This window comes from Urocitellus parryii, chromosome X, assembly GCF_045843805.1.
Source record: "Urocitellus parryii isolate mUroPar1 chromosome X, mUroPar1.hap1, whole genome shotgun sequence".
Taxonomy (NCBI): domain Eukaryota; kingdom Metazoa; phylum Chordata; class Mammalia; order Rodentia; family Sciuridae; genus Urocitellus; species Urocitellus parryii.
This window is the reverse complement of record NC_135547.1, coordinates 131,019,511-131,036,328: the sequence shown is the minus strand read 5'-3', so window position 1 is coordinate 131,036,328 and position 16,818 is coordinate 131,019,511. Positions and strand designations below refer to the sequence as shown.

Below are 16,818 nucleotides of genomic sequence, written 5' to 3'. Positions count from 1 at the left end.
CACAAGGAGCTGGGCGCCGCCGGGGGACCCTTCCCGTAAGCCAATTCCTTCCGAAAAAAAAAATAAATATATATATTAAGTTTTATTTTTAATTTTTTTTTTTTTTTGCAAATTAAATCTCCCCCATGAGCTTGAGTTTTTTTTAAAAGAACCTCAACTTCCCGCCTCCATGCCGGGAAGCCGGCCTCAAGCAGGTTTAAACAAAAGCAGAAAAAGAAAAAAAACAAATAGGGGTCTTTTACTGCCCCCCCAAAACCTAAAAACAGCTCGCCTCCGCTCATGCATCACAAATAAAACCCAGAACCGCGAGATGCATGAACTCCCCGGCTTGGAAGTGGCTTCAAAAGCGGGAACGCTTATCATCCCAGCAGCCCCCGGAGGCTGAGGCAGGAGGATCTCGAGTTCAAAGCTGGCCTCAACCAAAGGGAGGCCCTGAGCCGCTCAGGGGGACCCTGTCCCTAAATAAAATGCCAAATAGGGCTGGGGATGGGGCACGGGGTCAAGGGGGCACTGAACCGCTGAGCCACGTCCCCAGCCCTTTTTATATTTCCGTTTTAGAAACAGGTTTTGCTAAGTTGCCGAGAGCCTCGCTGGTTGCAGAGGACTGGCCTCCTACTGGCGATCCTCCTGCCTCAGCCTCCCAAGCTGCTGGGATGATAGGCCCTGGCCACCGGTGTCCAGTTCTTGGGGGTAAATCAAGCATCAGCCATTGCCAGGCTTTTGAGGAAGCTGTGTGCGTCCTTCCTTCTCCGCTCTTGACAGTCCACCAACGCGTCCCCTAGAGGAAGCCCCCGTCCCTGAGCCCGAAGAAGCCGCCGCTGGCTGGGTCCCCGAGCGGGAACAGCTGCTCCTGGTCGAGCCCCCACTCGCCCTCGTCCTCGTCCTCGGGCTCGGCCTCCACGGAGGCCGCGGCGGCCCGTCCGTTCTCGTAGAGGAACACCTGCTGGTCCACGTGCGCGGGGGCCAGGCGGTTGCGCTTGGCGCTGACCACGTTGGCGGCGGAGCCGAAGAGGCGCTCGGGGGGGACGCGCGTGGCGGCCACGCACCAGTACTTCTGCAGGACCTGGGGCAGCACGGGGAAGAGCGCCAGGCGGTCTGACCACCACTTGAGCGGGTCCTCGTGGAGGCCCAGGACCTTCTGCGACTTGAAGTTGCTCAGCTCCTCCAGCAGCTGCGCGGTCACCTCCTCCTGGTCCTCGGCGCCGGCCGCCGGGCAGAAGATCTCGGCCAGCAGGCTGTGGATGGCGCTGGCCGGACGCTTGGCCGGGGGCTCCTCGGACCCCGTGGACGGCTTGTCCTCGGCGGGCAGCGGCGGCGGGGGCGCCGGGCAGCCGCCGTCCTTGGCCCTGTCCAGGAGGCTCTTGGCCTCCTCCACCACCCGGTTCTCCACCTGCTGCCTCTCGAAGGCCGACAGGAAGGGCAGCCTCTTGTAGCGCGGGTCCAGGAAGGTGGCCACGTTGAGGAACAGGTCCGTCTCGGGCGCCTCCTGGTAGGTGCGGGTCAGCTCCTTGGCCATCACCTCCTTGGCCATGCTCAGGTCCTTGGGGTCGCCGTCCTTGGCGTGCAGCGTCGTGTTGAGCAGCATGTGCAGCAGCGGCTTGACCATGCTGATGGTCGGGTGGCGCGCCGCGGCCAGCACCTCGGCCACCTGCTTGAAGGGCTGCAGCAGCTCCACGAGGCCGTCGATGGTGGCCCACTCGGCCGCCTCGAGCATCAGGTGGTGGTTGTTGCTGTCCTCCACCAGGACGCCCGCGATGGCGAACTGCTGCTCCCGCAGCCGCTGCAGCATGGCCAGCGTGCTGCCCCAGCCGGCCACCCGGTTGCTGACCAGCATGCAGCGCGCGGCGCCCTGCAGCCTCTGCTTCTCGGCCAGCATGTACCTGGCCACCGACGACTGCTGGAAGTAGGCCACCAGGCGGCGACAGCGCGCCAGCAGCGCGGCCAGCTTGGGCAGCCGGAAGGCCTGCTGGATGGCGGCGTCGAAGGCGCGGCCCAGGCACGGCATGTGCACGGGGATGTCCAGCAGCGAGCAGGCCTGCGCCACGTCCTTGCCGCCGTCGGTGGTGGCGCCGGAGACCTTGGCGCTGACGCCCCACTCGATGAAGGTCTCGTAGAGGACGCGCGTGATGGTCTCGGCCGCGTTCTCCTCGGGCACCTCGAAGGTCTTCAGGCACCGCGAGGCCACCGACAGGCAGTTGGGCGACGCCAGCCCCAGGAAGTGCGCGGCCAGCGTCACGTAGGCGCGGTTCTGGTTGTCGCTGCGCCACAGCTCGGTGGACACGCCGCACCACGCGGCCTCCGCCAGCTCCTTGCGCACGGCCTCGCGCACCGCCCCGTAGCGCGCGGGCAGCGCCCGGCTGCCGAAGAAGCGGGCGCTGGGCAGCTCGTAGCGGGGCTCGGCCGCCCGCAGCAGCGCGCGGAACGCGGGCTCGTCCACGGTGGACGCGGGGAAGAGCCCCTCGCACAGCAGCGCCAGCACCGCGCCCGTCAGCTCCTGCTGCCGGCGGCCCTCCAGCCCCGGCTTCCCGGCCAGCGCGTCCTGCGCCCCTGGCAGCTGCGACGACGCCGACGGCGGGGGCGGGGGCGGGGGCTGCGACGTCGTCGAGGGGGACGAGGACGAGGCCGCGGAGGAGGAGGAGGAGGAGGCGGCGTCGGGCTTGAGCTTGGAGAAGGCGGTGGCGAAGGCCTCGCGCATCTGCTCCGTGTTGCTCTTGATGAACTCGCAGAACTCCTCGGGGTGGTTCTTCTCCAGGTGGTAGGAGAGGTTGGACGTGTTGCCCGAGTAGGCGATCTGCGACATGCAGATGCGGCAGTAGATCTTCTTCCACTGCAGGATGCACCCCTCGGCGTTGGTGTCGAAGCCGAAATACTTCCACACCTTGCTCTTGGCGCGGGGGTGCGCCACCAGCTTCAGGTCGGCCTGCGACGGGTCCCCCGCCTTGCTCTCCATGGCGTTGTCGTCGTGGGCACGGCCGGCCCGGGCGACCGCTCAGGCGCGGGCACCTGCTAAATAAGCATCAAGACAAACACAGCGTCAGAAGAGACGCGCGCCACGGCCCCGCGCCCCCGGGACACAGCCAGGCGCAGGGCAGGGCCCAGTGGGCATGCGCGGAGCAGCACAGCCGTCCATCAAAGGCACCGCGCATGCGCGCGCCTCGCTCTCTTGCAGAGCTGGGAGCCCGACACTAGGGGGCGCTGCTCGGGTCACTGCAGTCTCCCCTGCAGCCCACATGGCTCCAGGTCCCTGTCCAAAGCCTTGGGACAAAGACCCAGAGGTTGCACCATGAGGAGGGAGTTCTTTGCGCACGACGCTGTGGAGACCCACACCCTTCAGGGCCCGCGGGGAGCAGCAACCGGCCCCCAAGGTCAACAGAGGTCAGTGCTGGGAAGCCCAGAAGCGGAAACCGGGATGTGGCTTTGGCTACCAGGGTCCTGGGTTTGGCCAAGAAGCGTTGGACCCCAACTTTTCATGCTTCCAAACGAACTGGAGGCCCTCGGTGAACGTCGCAGGCTCAGGAGCAGCCTAAGTGCATCTGTGCTTGGGGACACCCATGCACACCTAGGAGCTCTTGGAGCAGAAGATGGGATGATCCACAAGACAGCCACATCCCCAGGTCCTTGGAGCCGTCACCCAGGGTCCCCTCTGTGCGCAAGGACCTCCAACACAGCTCGGTTTTCTTAAGAGAGACTGGGGACCCCTAGGAGGCCCAGGCAGGAGGATGGCGAGTTCCAAGCCGGCCTCAGCCAAAGCGAGGCTGGGAGCCACTTAGCAACGCCGCCGCCGCCACCGTCTCTAAATGATAAATATGCAAACGGCTGGGGACGCAGCTGGCTCCGTGGTTAAGTGGCCCTGGGCTCAATCCCGGTTTAAAAATAAATTAAAAAAATAAGTTAAAAGAGAGAGACACACGGGCTGGGGACACTCGCAAGCTGTCAGCGCTGAACTGAAGCCAAAACCACCAAGCGGACCGCGGAACCCAGGACGCAAGCCAGGAAATGTCCCCCACGGCCCGGGGCAGGCCACAGGGGGCCCACCTCCAACCCAAGACCAGGTCCACCCAGGGAGCCGGGCCTCGGACCTCAGGTGCAAACAAGGTCTCTGCAGAGGGAGTCCGTGGAGGGCTCGTCCTGGGTCTGGGGGCAGAACATGAAGGACATTTTCTTCATATTCGATATTGGTGATCGACTTTATTATTTGTTATGATTTATTTATTTATTGCCGAAGCATCCGAGTGTCTCCGGAGGCCAAGGCCCGGAGGATCGCACGTCGGAGGCCAGCCTCCGCAACTTCGCAAGGCGTGAAGCAACTGGGGGGGAGACCCCTGTCTCTAAATAAAATATAAAAAGGGCTGGGGACGGGGTTCTGGGGTGAAGCACCCTTGGGTTCCATCCCTGATACCCCCCCCCAAAAAAATCATTTATTATTTTTGTTATTATTTGGAAATAAGAAGGCCTGGTACCCGGACGGAAGTTTTTGCATTCGATCATTCTTACTTTTATTGTTGTGACTGCTCTTATTTAAGTCCTGAACTTGGAGGAAAGTTTCCTACATTTTGTTATTATTATTAGGCTGAAAGAGATCCTCAGAAAGTTTATTGTCATTATTATTAATTTTTACTGCTATTTTTACTATTTTTTTGTTCAAAAGAGGCCCTGGTACCTAGAGGAGTATTTTATAGTCATTTTGAGTTTCTCTGTTTGTTTTGGGGGTATTGGGGATTGAACTCGGGGGCCCTCGACCCCTGAGCCCCGTCCCCAGCCCTATTTGGCATTTTATTGAGAGACAGGGTCTCCCTGAGCTGCTTTGGCCTCCCTTTGGCAGAGGCTGGCTTTGAACTCATGATCCTCCTGCCTCAGCCTCCGCTGCTGCTAGGATGATAGGCGTGTGCCACCGCGCCCGGCTTATATACCGTCATTTTCAGGGTGATGATGATTATTCTGAACAGGGTCCTGAGGCCTGCTGGGCAGCGTGGGATTGGACTGTGGTCATTACCCTCATTATTGCTCCTGTTTGATTGACAGGCGAGCTGGAGAATGTCTCATCAGCAAGTGTCACAGTTACAGATAGGACCTGGCCCAGGCCCTGGGCCTGAAGCACGCCCTTGTCCTTGACCCAGCTTCCAAGGACCCCGCCTGCAGGTGCCGCCTGTCAGTTCCCCAGAACCTGCAGCCACAGGGACCCGGCAGCCCCTTCCCTGCAGCTGGGTGGAGCGGGCTCCCAGCTGCAGGTACAGTTGGCTCCAGGCGCTCCCAGGCTGGTCTCAGGGTCCCTGGTCTTGCCTTTTCTGATTCCTCATGTGTGAGCCAAGGGGCTGCATTGTCCACATACTGTCCCCCAGACCCAAGCAAAGCCCTAGTATTTCCTTGGCGACGCCGTGACCTTGAAAACCAAGTCAAGAAACTGCACCAATAAATACTGCCTACAGGCAAAAAAGGGAGGGGTATAAAAAGATATCCCTGGAAGGTCTGCTGTCCATCACGTGGGAAAGGAAGAAAGGGAGGGAGAGAAGGAGGGAGGGGAAAGACACAGGGGCTCGGGAGGCTGGGGCAGGAGGACGGCAAGTTGGAGGCCAGCCTCAGCCACTTAGCAAGGCCCTAAGCAACTTAGCAAGACTCTGTCTCTAAATAAAATAAAATAAAATAAAAAGGTCTGGGGATGTGGCCCTGAGGTCAAACCCCAGCACCAAAAATTCAAACTAATAAGCATTATATCCTGCAAATATTTATAATTTTTTTTTGTCTGTGCATGAAAAATAAAATACTCGTCTGCAGGGGTCGCTCCCTGGGTCGCTTTGCAAACCTGAGGCCCTGGGTTCCGGCCCAGTACTGCCAAAAAAAAATATATATATATAGAAATAAAAGCAGTACAGAAAAAAATGAGCATTAAAAGTTGCTCATCTGCAACATAAAAAATGGGTCCTTTTCTCCCACGTTTGGAAATATTTACCTTATACAAAAGGTCGGCATTTTTCACAAAGCCCCGCTTTTCGGGCTCTTTATTAAACGCCGTTGGCATACGGGGTGTGAACTTTGTTTCCCTCAGGGTCACGTTCGGTGATTGACAGGCCTGCACCCCACACCTCTGCACCCCGGATGCACTTTGAGCTACGGGAAATGCAATCATTCACCTCCTCTTACGAAGTGATTGACAGGCCAGGCCTTCCTTAGAGTGTGGGCCATTTCAATGTGGCCTCCGGGAGGTGGGGGACAGACCCTAGCTTGCCCCGCCAACCCCTCCCAGCTCAGGAACGCCATTCCTTGGCAATTAGTCTGTTTTTGCACAAGGCAGTGGAGCCGGGCTTGCAGTCAGACTCCAGGGTGGACTTTCCCGCCCTCAGGTCGCTGTGCCCTCCAGCCACACCGAGGGGCACAACCCAAGCTGGATCCAGCCCCTTTATTAAAAAAAAAAAAAAGACTCTGAGAGCCCGGCTTGTTTGCAATCCTCCTGCAAAGCTCAGGGTAAAGGTCAAGCTTTGCACGTTCAGAACGAATCAGAAGCTGGATCCACGGCACAAAATGAAACAAAGTGACATTTTTGAGCGGGGACAGAACATGGAGACCTCAGGCAGAGAGGGCAAGGCCCGGCCTGCACTGCCAGCTCCAATAATGGCCCAGGCGACCGGAGGGGAAGGACGACACTTGGAGAATGCAAAAACTGTCCATCAAGGTGCACGTGAAGGGACCTTCCTCCCAGGTCCCAGGGCCATTGGCACCGGTTCCTGTCCACCGAGAGCTTTTTTTTAACGACTTTTTTTTTTTTAATCCACAGGTGGGACCCACAGTGGCCCAAATGGCAGCTGCCCAAGTCCCCCGAGGCCGTGTCGGGCAGGCAGCAGCCTCGCTGAGCTCAACTGAGCTGAAATCCAGTTCTGTGTCCAAGGCTGCGGCTCCGCTGAGCGCATTCCCGCGCAGGTGACGCGGCTGTCGCAAAGCAAAACTTGCACGGACGAGCACCGGCGGGCAGGCTGCACCTGGGCCTCGCCAGGGACTGCCCCTGGCAAAGGGAACCTGGCCTCGCAGCTCCCTCCCAGGGCCAGTTCCTTGCACCACCCTCTCCAGTCACTCCCAAATGGCTCAAAAAAACACTGAAAGTCACTTTATCAGCAAGCAGAAAGGTGACCCCAGGCGATATTCAAATGGACCCTTCCCCGGGTTGCCTGGCCGAGCGCCCCACGTGGCTGTGCCTTTCCGAGCGCGGCCCTGGGGCTGTGTCAACTCGGGAAATCGAGTCATTCCGTAACCACACGCGCCTGCCACCAGCCCGGCCCGCCCCCGTGTGGGTAGCAGGGGCGCCCAGCGCAGTTGGCCAAGGGGGGAGGCAGACCTGGACCCGCCCGCGGGACGCCAGGGTGCAGGCTCGCGCCCTGAGGCCGGGGAGTGATTTTGCTTTAAGAGTGAAGCTGTCCTCTGGGGCACCGCATCTCGGTGGCCTGTCACAGGCCTGTCACGCCCCGGGACTCCGTCCCTACAAAGACGCCGGCGCTGGCTCAGACCCCCACGCACGCCGAGCCGTGCCAAGGCCCGGTGCGCGCGCACACACCCCGCGGCCTCCCCCGGGCCTCGCAGGCGGAGGCGCGGAGGCTGCGCGTCCCCCGGGCGCTCCCCGGAGGCCCCGGGAACAAAGTTGCGCCGGCGGAAGCGCCGCCCCCCGCAGCCTCCCCGCGGCCCGCTGCGCCGCCGGCTCCGCCTCCCGGAAGGCCCGGGTCCCCTCCCCGGGGGGACCGAGGGCTCGGGGCGCCCCCTGCTCCTGCCCTCCCCTCCCGGGACGCAGGGGGCGCGCGGCCTCCAGCAGACCCCCGGCGCCGAGCGCCAACCAGAGCCGCCCGAGGTCGGGCGCACACGGGCCCCGGGGGCTGGGCCACGGCCGCGGGGAACGTGGGCCCCTCGGACGACCCCCGCCCGGCCCCCCGCAGGGGACACCGCGAGCGCGCGGCCGCCCGGAGCAGGAGCGCGCGGGGGGCGCCGCTGCGCGGCCCCGACCCGCCGCCCCCGAGCGCGCGCCGCGGACCCCAAGGTCACCCCCGCCCCCGCGCCCCGCTGACCTGGCTCCGCGAAGCCCCCGAGGCAGCGGCGCAGCAGCTGCGCCACCAGCACCGCGGCCCCCGCCGCGTACACCCGCAGGGCCGCCCGCGCCGCAGACAAAGGCGACATGGCCGCCCGGCCGCGCCACCGCTCCGCGCCGCCCTCCGCCCGCCCGGGACACGGCGTCGCCCAGCGGGACGCGGAAACGCCCCGCGCCGCCCGCCCGCCCTCCGCGCGCCGGACCCGGAGCGCTGCCGCCCCGCCCCGGCCGCAGACCCACCCGACCCCGGGACCCCCGGGACCCCAGACCCCAACCAGAACCCCTCCAGGGTCCCCAGACCTCCACCCCGGGACCCCAGACCCAACCCGGACCCTGGGACCCCAGACCCCAACCAGAACCCCTCCAGGGACCCCAGACCTCACCCCACCCCTAGACCCCACCCGGACCCCAGGACCCCAGACCCCAACCAGAACCCCTCCAGGGTCCCCAGACCTCCACCCAGGACCCCAGACCCCCCACCCACCGGGAACCCTGGGACCCCAGACCTCCACCCCACCCCCTAGACCCCCGGGACCCCAGACCCCCATCCGACTTCCTCTACCTGGACCCCAGACCCCCACCCTGCACCCCCACCCCAGACCCCACCCACACCCCGGGACCCCAGACCCCCATCCCGACCTCCAGCTGCAGATTCCTCACCCGGACCCCGAGACCTCAGCCCCCCATCCCTCCCCTCCCCCTTCTGCAAGAGCAGACCGTCCAGCCCCCCAGAGACCCTGGACCTCAGATCCCCATCCTGACTCCCACGTGCACCCCAAATCCCCACCCGGACCCCAGGGACCCCAGACTCCACCCAGCCCCGAGCTGCACCGCAGACCCTCAGGGAAATGGCAGACCCCCCCCCAGGACCCCAGACCTCCATTGGGAGGCCCCATCTAACCAGCAGATGGCCACCCACCCTATTTGCACCCCAGGGATCCTGGACCAGGAGGTCAATCCCCCTACCTGAGGGTGATGCTGCCCGGCGCCCCCTGGTGGAGGGGCGGGGAATGTCACCAAGATGGCACCCTGGTCTGTAGGGGCCTTCTGAGGGGCGCCCCAGACTTTGAGGGGTTCACAAAACTGTTTTCAGTTAACTTCTCTTAAAATCTGAAAATAAAATTCTATTTAATCACAGCAAATATAAATAATGCATGGTTTGGGTTTTTTTTGGGGTTTTTTTACCACCAAAAGTGGCTAAAGTTTTAATTGATTTTAATCGTGCAAATTTAGGGGTACCCGGTCATACTGGATGCATGAATATAGGGTGCCATGGTTAAATTCGGGCATTCAGCAGTAGAACCTATGATCATTAAGGAAAAGTGTCCAGAGGGGACAGATCATGAAGCTTCAGGGTGGGTGGGCAGTCCCCCAGAAGTCCCAGATATTTATTTTTATTATTTTTTAATTATTTTTATTTTTTTTTGGCTTGGGGGGGGACTGGCTTACTTCACTTTGCATGATAATCTCCAGTTCCAGGCATTTATTGGCGAATGCCATGATTTCATTCCTCTTCGTGGCTGAGTAATATTCCACGACCCCAGTTTCCCTATCTACTCCTCTGTAGAAGGGCAACTGGGTTGGGTCCACTGCTTGGCTACTGTGAATGGACCGGGAGGGTCAGTGATTTACGATCCGCCCCCTCCTTTCTTCCCTCAAAACCCACTGGGGTCTAAGCGTGGGGTCTAAGGTCCTCTCCAGCCTCATCGCTAGACAGAGGAGGTCACTTCTGGGCGTTTCCTTAAAAACTCTGCAGAATTTGACTCGTGCAATGGGAGGCCACCCAAAGGGCGGGGTTTGGGGAGGGCCTTTGGGTTTCTTGGGGGGTTTGTGCGTGCATTGGTTTTTTTTTTTTTTTTTTTTGCATTTTGCATTTTGCATTTTGCGGGCTTGGGCACGGGGGAGGCCCCCACCCCGGGGCGCCCACACAATGGTGTTTGTGTCTGAAGTCTCTCGAGAGGGCGGGAAGACAGAGACGGGTGCCTTTGGAATCGGTTTCTAAATCCGCTCTGCAATTTTATTCTGTTCCTTTGTGCGGGGACAAAGGACGCACGTGCATCGTGCCAGGCTCCTCTGGGGCTCCAGATGCAGGGGCGTGGCTGTGTGTCGGCTCGTCTTGAAAGTGGGTGCTTGAAATAGCAAAGGACCGTTGGATGCCACCGAGGCTGCTCCGCGTCATCTAAGCACAGGTTTCTGTTTTCCCCCTACCGAGGGATTCCTGCCGGTCGGACTTGTTATCCAACCACGTGCTGGGAAAGAAAGAAGAGAGCAGGAAAATCTTGACCTAACATGGCATAAAATTAAGATATGTGCATAAAATTAAAATATGTGCATATCTATGCCTCAATTTTCCTCCTTCCCTTCCTCTTGGATCCCTGACGACTCTGAAAAATCAGTCCTGACCCTGTGGCTGCAGCCGGGCACCAGGGTGCCCACTTGTTATCGCTGTGGCTCCTGGAGGCTGAGGAAGGAGGATCTCAAGTTGGAGGCCAGCCTCAGCAACTTAGTGAGGCCCTGAGCCACTCAGCGAGACCCTGTCTCTATCCCAGCCCTATTTTGCATTTTATTCAGAGACAGGGTTTCCCTGAGCTGCTCAGGGCCTCGCTTGAGCTGAGGCTGGCTTTGAACTCCTCATCCTCCTGCCTCAGCCTCCCCGAGCCGCTCCCGGGATTCTGCGCTCCTCCTGGGTGGCGGCGCTGGGTGTCATCCATCTTCTTGCAAATTAACCAGTTTCTCACGTTTCTCTGCAGAATCTCCTTCTCAAAGCGCCCGCTTCTCCAGGTGGGAAAGGAGGAAAAATAAAAATGAAAAATTTTAAGAATTCCGTGGTGTGACAGTCCCCAACCTGGTCTCCCAGCCGGGGCGCTGGGAGATGAGGCGGTTCCGTCCCGACTGGATTTTCCTTTCTCTCCTTTTACTTGTTGGTGTGTTTATTTATAGCCACTGCCCTATTTTCCTCCCGATGGCCACGGCGGTGTCTCTGAAAATAACATCTGGACCTTTCTTTCTTTTTTTTTTTTTCTCCTTTTTTTTGGTGAATTTTTCTTCTCAAGGTTCAATGCACCTGGAGAGAACTAGAAGGTTCGGCGGCCACCTGCCTCCCATCCGGGTCAGTTTGCAGGCAAAGAATTTCCCTTGCACCATGTCCTTCTCCCGAGGCTACTGGACGTGCTGCCCAGTGGCTGGTGCTCCTGGAGCTGGGTGGGGGGAGGTCCTGGGTTCCGGGTGACGCTTCACCAGAGCCGTGAGCTGGAATCTCCAAAATCATGCCCCGAAGTGGAACCTTTCGTCTCTCTAGGTGGACCGTCTCGAGTGCTTTGTCACAGTAACGGAAACCTGACGAGTGCATCCGTCCCCCTTTGAGAGAGAGAATCAGGCGCAGGGCTTACCTGAGGTCATCCGGGCAGGAGGGAGTGACGTCCCTGGGTGATGTGTCCCTCTGGAAGCAGGTGGGACCGTCCCCTTCTCTCTCACACACGCACAGAGCAGGACATTCACTGGGGGCTGTGACTGGGACAAATTGTTCTCTGCAAAATTCTCAGCGCCTGCAGGGGTGGTGGGTCACGGCTTGCCACAGTGTCCCCTGGGCCCCGAAGGACGTACTGAGATCTGGACCCTGGGCCCCCGTGCGTGTTCTATGAGGGACCGCAGCCCGTGCACATGGTCTGGGGCCCTGCCCCGCTGCCTCGCTCCAGCAGGTTGGTCCTCTCTGCAGGATGCTGACCCGTGTCCCTGGCGTCCAGCCCGGGGACCAGAAATCCGTATCTGGGTACCAAGGTGGGTGCTCCTGCCTCCCATGGTTTTATATGTATTTATATAAAATAAGCCACATCACCCACTTTCAAGTTTTTATTTTGAAAGCTCAGTAACGTGGCAGAGGCTGGCCTCCGACTGGCCATCCTCCTGCCTCAGCCTCCCAAGACTCGGGGAGGATCAGTGGGGCACCGTGGCGGCTGCAGATGCTGAAGATGTTAGCAGAAGCCGAGTTTCTTGGGCGCTCGGAGAGGACGAGCAAGAATCGAGTCGTGCGCATCGTCGTGTTTTGCATTTTATCTCCTCCCTGGGAGACACCCGGGGTAGCCTCCGTGATGTAGATTCTGTCTGGAAAGAAAAACCGAGAAGGGGCCAGAATCCAGCTCCTTGATGGACTGACTATAAATAACTCCTAAGAATCAATAATAAACTGAATGATCAACTTGGTATGATTAAATCTAGGGTGTCCCCCGGAGGGTCTTGAGTTGAAGGCTTGGTCCTGGGGAGGCAGGGGGCAGTGATGGGTTCCTGGCGCGCTCTGACCTCGTGAGTGAATTAATCCATTGATAGATCAATAATTGGAATGGAGTATTGATGGGAGGTGAGCACAAGGCATGTGGGGCTCAGTTGGAAGGAAATGAGGGCGGAGATGCGCTACCATTGGGACTATATCCTGTCCCTGGCCGGGACTATATCCTGTCCGTGGCCCCAGGACTATATCCTGTCCCTGGCCCCAGGACTATATCCTGTCCCTGGCCCCAGGACTATATCCTGTCCCTGGCCGGGACTACTTTGCTGGGCAGAGGGTTATGGTCCCTGTCACCTCTCCGCCAGGCAATGCCCATTTCTCTGGGCAGCGAGACAAATGTGTCACCTCATTAACACCAATGGATTTTTCTCCCCCTGTGGGTTCAGACGGGGTGACTCACGTAGGTGGTGACGTTTGCAAGTAAAAAAAAAATTAAAATTAAAAACCGGAGACACAAACCCAGAGAGAGAAAATGCAGAGCGTGACCCGTGCGTAGTGCCAAGGGATTCTGGAGCTGGACCCTGAGCTGGACCCCGTGGGATCTCAGCGGAGCCCAGGACCCGACAGGAGGTCAAGGGGGTGTTCTGGGGGTGACCTGGTAAACCCCTGTGACCTGGCAGCGCGAGTGGTGGTCTATCGTTTGTCCTTGATGGCTCCCCAGAGCCCTGACATGCTGCTGCAGATTCCCGGGGGAACTCTGTGCGGGGGCGCAAGATGCAGCCGAGTGGCCCAGAAAGGGACCAGCCCCGCTCCCTCCCTGGAGACCTCGGAGCGCGCTTGGTGCTTTGGATGGAGTTTCTGCTCCGTGGACTTTAATTTTTCTTTTCGCGTTGGGAATGATTGGGCCCAGGGGCAGCTGGTTAGGAGGCACTGACCAAGAGGACCTCAGGAGCCAGGCGAAGCTCTGCTCTCTCAATGACAGCAGACAGACAGGCGGACCTGGGTGGTGGCACATGAGGTCCAGGGGACAGTTCTATCAACGGCCCCCGGTGCTGACCCCACAGCTTCCTTCCCAGAAGCCCTGGACCTGCAGCCCTGCCTGGCCTCCGGGCACAGCCTCCCCCACCGTCCTCACACACCACCTGTGACCTGCAGGGGACATGCAGGCGGGAAGGCATGTCCCTGAGAGGAGCCAGGGGACCCTGAAGGGGGGACTTCTGTGACCCTGATGCAGACCAGGTCCTGGGACCCAGGGGGACGAGGATCCTTCCTCCAACCCTAAAATCTGCAAGAACAGGTTCCACTGAGCACCAGGCAGCAGCGGCCAGGGGGACCCAGAGGGGCCATGGCTGTGGGGACTGGAGGGTCGGAGGTCACCCTGCTGTCCGTCCAAGTCAGGAGGGGACCTGGGCGGGGCTCTCTGGGGACTTCCCTGGGACCCCCATAAAACTGGAGGCCAGGAGGGGCACGCTGTCCCTGTCCTCTCTGAGAGGACCCCTCTGTCCCCTGAGAGTGTCCCCTTCCCCTTTCCACCTCTTCAATACACTGCTGCCTGTCACTCTGAGTGACAGGTCTGACATCCTGCTGGCTTGGTGGCAGGAGTCAGGGGTCTCTAATCAGCCGCGTGGCTCAGCCCTGGAGCAGGACTGTCTGCATTTTGTGGCTGTCAACTCCGAGGAGGTGACACACTCAGATGAGCTCCGCGGAGGGACGTCAGGGACCGTCACCAACTCCCTCTCTCTGGGTTGGCTTCGCGGGCAGCTCAGGGCCCGTCATTAGTCGCGGGCCTTGCACACGGTAATAGCTTCCAAATGTAATTTGGTTGTAAAGATGCTGGACGTCGAGATTAGTCCCAATGTTGAATTATTTACAGCTCCCTGTAATGAGAATCCAGGGACGAGCCTCAGGACGGGAGGAGGAGGAGGAGTTGACGTGGGGCTCAGGGTTTCAGAGGCTCAGTCCCTGGTGGCCGACTCCATGGCTCTGGCCCAAGGGGAGCAGAACAAGATGGCGGCAGGGCCTGGAGGAGGAGAGCAGCTCAGGACAGGGCCCCAGGGAGCAGAGAGAGCTCTGCCCACCAGGGACAGGACAGAGACCCCCAAGGCACGGCCCAGGGACCCCTCCTCCAGCCACACCCCACCTGCTGCAGTCACCACCCAGGGAGTCCATCCAAGTGGATTAATCCACTTATTAGTCTACACCCAGTGAGTCCATCCAAGTGGATTAATCCACTTATTAGTCTACACCTCTCCTCATTATAGAATAGATGGATAGATACCAGGTGACACATGATACAGGCAGATGACAGGCATGAGAGGTAGACAAGTAGATCAATGGATAAATAGATCACTGTGGAGACGTGGGAGAGAAGAGATGTATCCAGAGACGCCCTAATGAATCAATGACAGGTAACTCCATGGGCAGAGGCGATAGGTGGGATGGGAGATGACAGGTTGATGGGATGGATGGGTGGACAGATGGGTAGATCCATATTGGATAGACAGACGGTAGCTGGATGGACAGATGGTAGAAAGAGAGGTGGATGGGAAGATGGTTGATAAAGAGATATGATGGATAGGTGCATAGATAGACAGACAGACAGAATGGATGGATGATAGATGATAGAGAGATAGATGGGTGGGTGGATAAGTAGATGGATGGGTGGGTGGGTGGATGGACAGATGGGTGGATGGATGGATGGGTGGATGGATGGATGGATGGATGGGTGGATGGGTGGGTGGATGGGTGGATGGGTGGATGGGTGGATGGGTGGATGGGTGGGTGGATGGATGGATGGGTGGATGGATGGGTGGATGGGTGGATGGGTGGGTGGATGGGTGGATGGATGGATGGATGGATGGATGGTGGATGGGTGGATGGATGGATGGATGGATGGGTGGATGGATGGGTGGATGGGTGGAAGGGTGGATGGATGGATGGATGGGTGGATGGGTGGAAGGGTGGATGGATGGATGGATGGGTGGGTGGATGGGTGGATGGATGGATGGGTGGGTGGATGGGTGGATGGGTGGATGAATGGATGGATGGATGGATGGATGGATGGATGGGTGGATGGGTGGGTGGGTGGATGGGTGGATGGGTGGATGGGTGGAAGGGTGGATGGATGGATGGATGGATGGATGGATGGGTGGATGGGTGGGTGGGTGGATGGGTGGATGGGTGGATGGGTGGATGGATGGGTGGATGGATGGGTGGATGGATGGTGGATGGGTGGATGGATGGATGGATGGGTGGATGGATGGGTGGATGGGTGGATGGGTGGAAGGGTGGATGGATGGATGGATGGGTGGGTGGATGGATGGGTGGATGGATGGGTGGATGGATGGTGGATGGATGGATGGATGGATGGATGGGTGGATGGGTGGGTGGGTGGATGGGTGGATGGGTGGATGGATGGGTGGATGGATGGTGGATGGGTGGATGGATGGATGGATGGATGGGTGGATGGATGGATGGATAGATGGATGGATGGATGGATGGATGGATGGATGGGTGGATGGGTGGATAGATGGATGGATAGATGGATGGATGGATGGATACATAGATGGATGCATGGGTGGATGGATGGATGGATGGATGGATGAGTGCATGGATGGGTGGATGGATGGATGGGTGGATGGATGGATGGGTGGATGGATGGATGGATGGGTGGATGGATGGATGGATGGATGGGTGGATGGATGGGTGGATGGATGGATGGATGGATGGGTGGATGGATGGGTGGATGGGTGGATGGATGGATGGGTGGATGGATGGGTGGATGGATGGGTGGGTGGATGGATGGATGGATGGGTGGATGGATGGTGGATGGGTGGATGGATGGATGGATGGGTGGATGGATGGGTGGATGGGTGGATGGGTGGATGGGTGGATGGATGGATGGGTGGATGGATGGATGGATGGATGGATGGATGGATGGGTGGATGGTTGGGTGGATGGATGGATGGGTGGATGGATGGATGGGTGGGTGGATGGGTGGATGGGTGGATGGGTGGGTGGGTGGATGGGTAGACACTTGTCAGATGTATGAATCAATAGTTGCACAGACAACTGGTCAGATGGATGATACTCAGCCCCACATGTTAATGGCACCTCTTCTCTGCCCCTCACCCTGTTTGCTGATCCCAGGAGAGAAATACGGTTGCTCTCATGCAGTGGTTAAGAGCAGGAGTGCTGTTCTCAGCCGCCCCAGGCTGTGTTATCTACAGCAGGTGAATCCACGTCTCTGTTTCCTCTGTGTCAAGTGCAAGGCAGAGACAAGTGCAGTGCTTGCTTGGTAGGGTTGTTGTCCGGCAACCTGCGTCTCGATGGCACCGTGAGAGCCGGGAGTGCAGAACCGTCACGGAGAGAGTGAATGTGGAGTGTGCCTCTTCAAATGCACTTGACGATGTTCCTCTCCAGCGGCTCGGAAACGAGGTCAGCCGTTTCCCAACCGCAGGAGCCTGTCGACCTGGCTCTTAAGAGGACATCTCCTTCCGTCCGAGGCCCCAGAGCCCACAGCTCTCTGGGTGGA

The 16,818-nt window shown here is 59.1% G+C and overlaps 1 protein-coding gene across 1 annotated transcript; it reads right to left on the bottom strand.

Annotated features, from left to right (window-relative positions):
* Positions 1–699: 699 nt before the first annotated feature.
* Positions 700–8,131, bottom strand: Zbed1 (zinc finger BED-type containing 1). Its single transcript, XM_077793938.1, has 2 exons — positions 8,043–8,131; positions 700–3,006 (listed from the first exon to the last, which is right to left on the bottom strand). Exon 2 carries the CDS (start codon positions 2,948–2,950, stop codon positions 779–781), a length of 2,172 nt encoding a protein of 723 aa, XP_077650064.1. The 5' UTR covers positions 2,951–3,006; positions 8,043–8,131; the 3' UTR covers positions 700–778.
* Between the last annotated feature and the right edge of the window lie 8,687 nt (positions 8,132–16,818).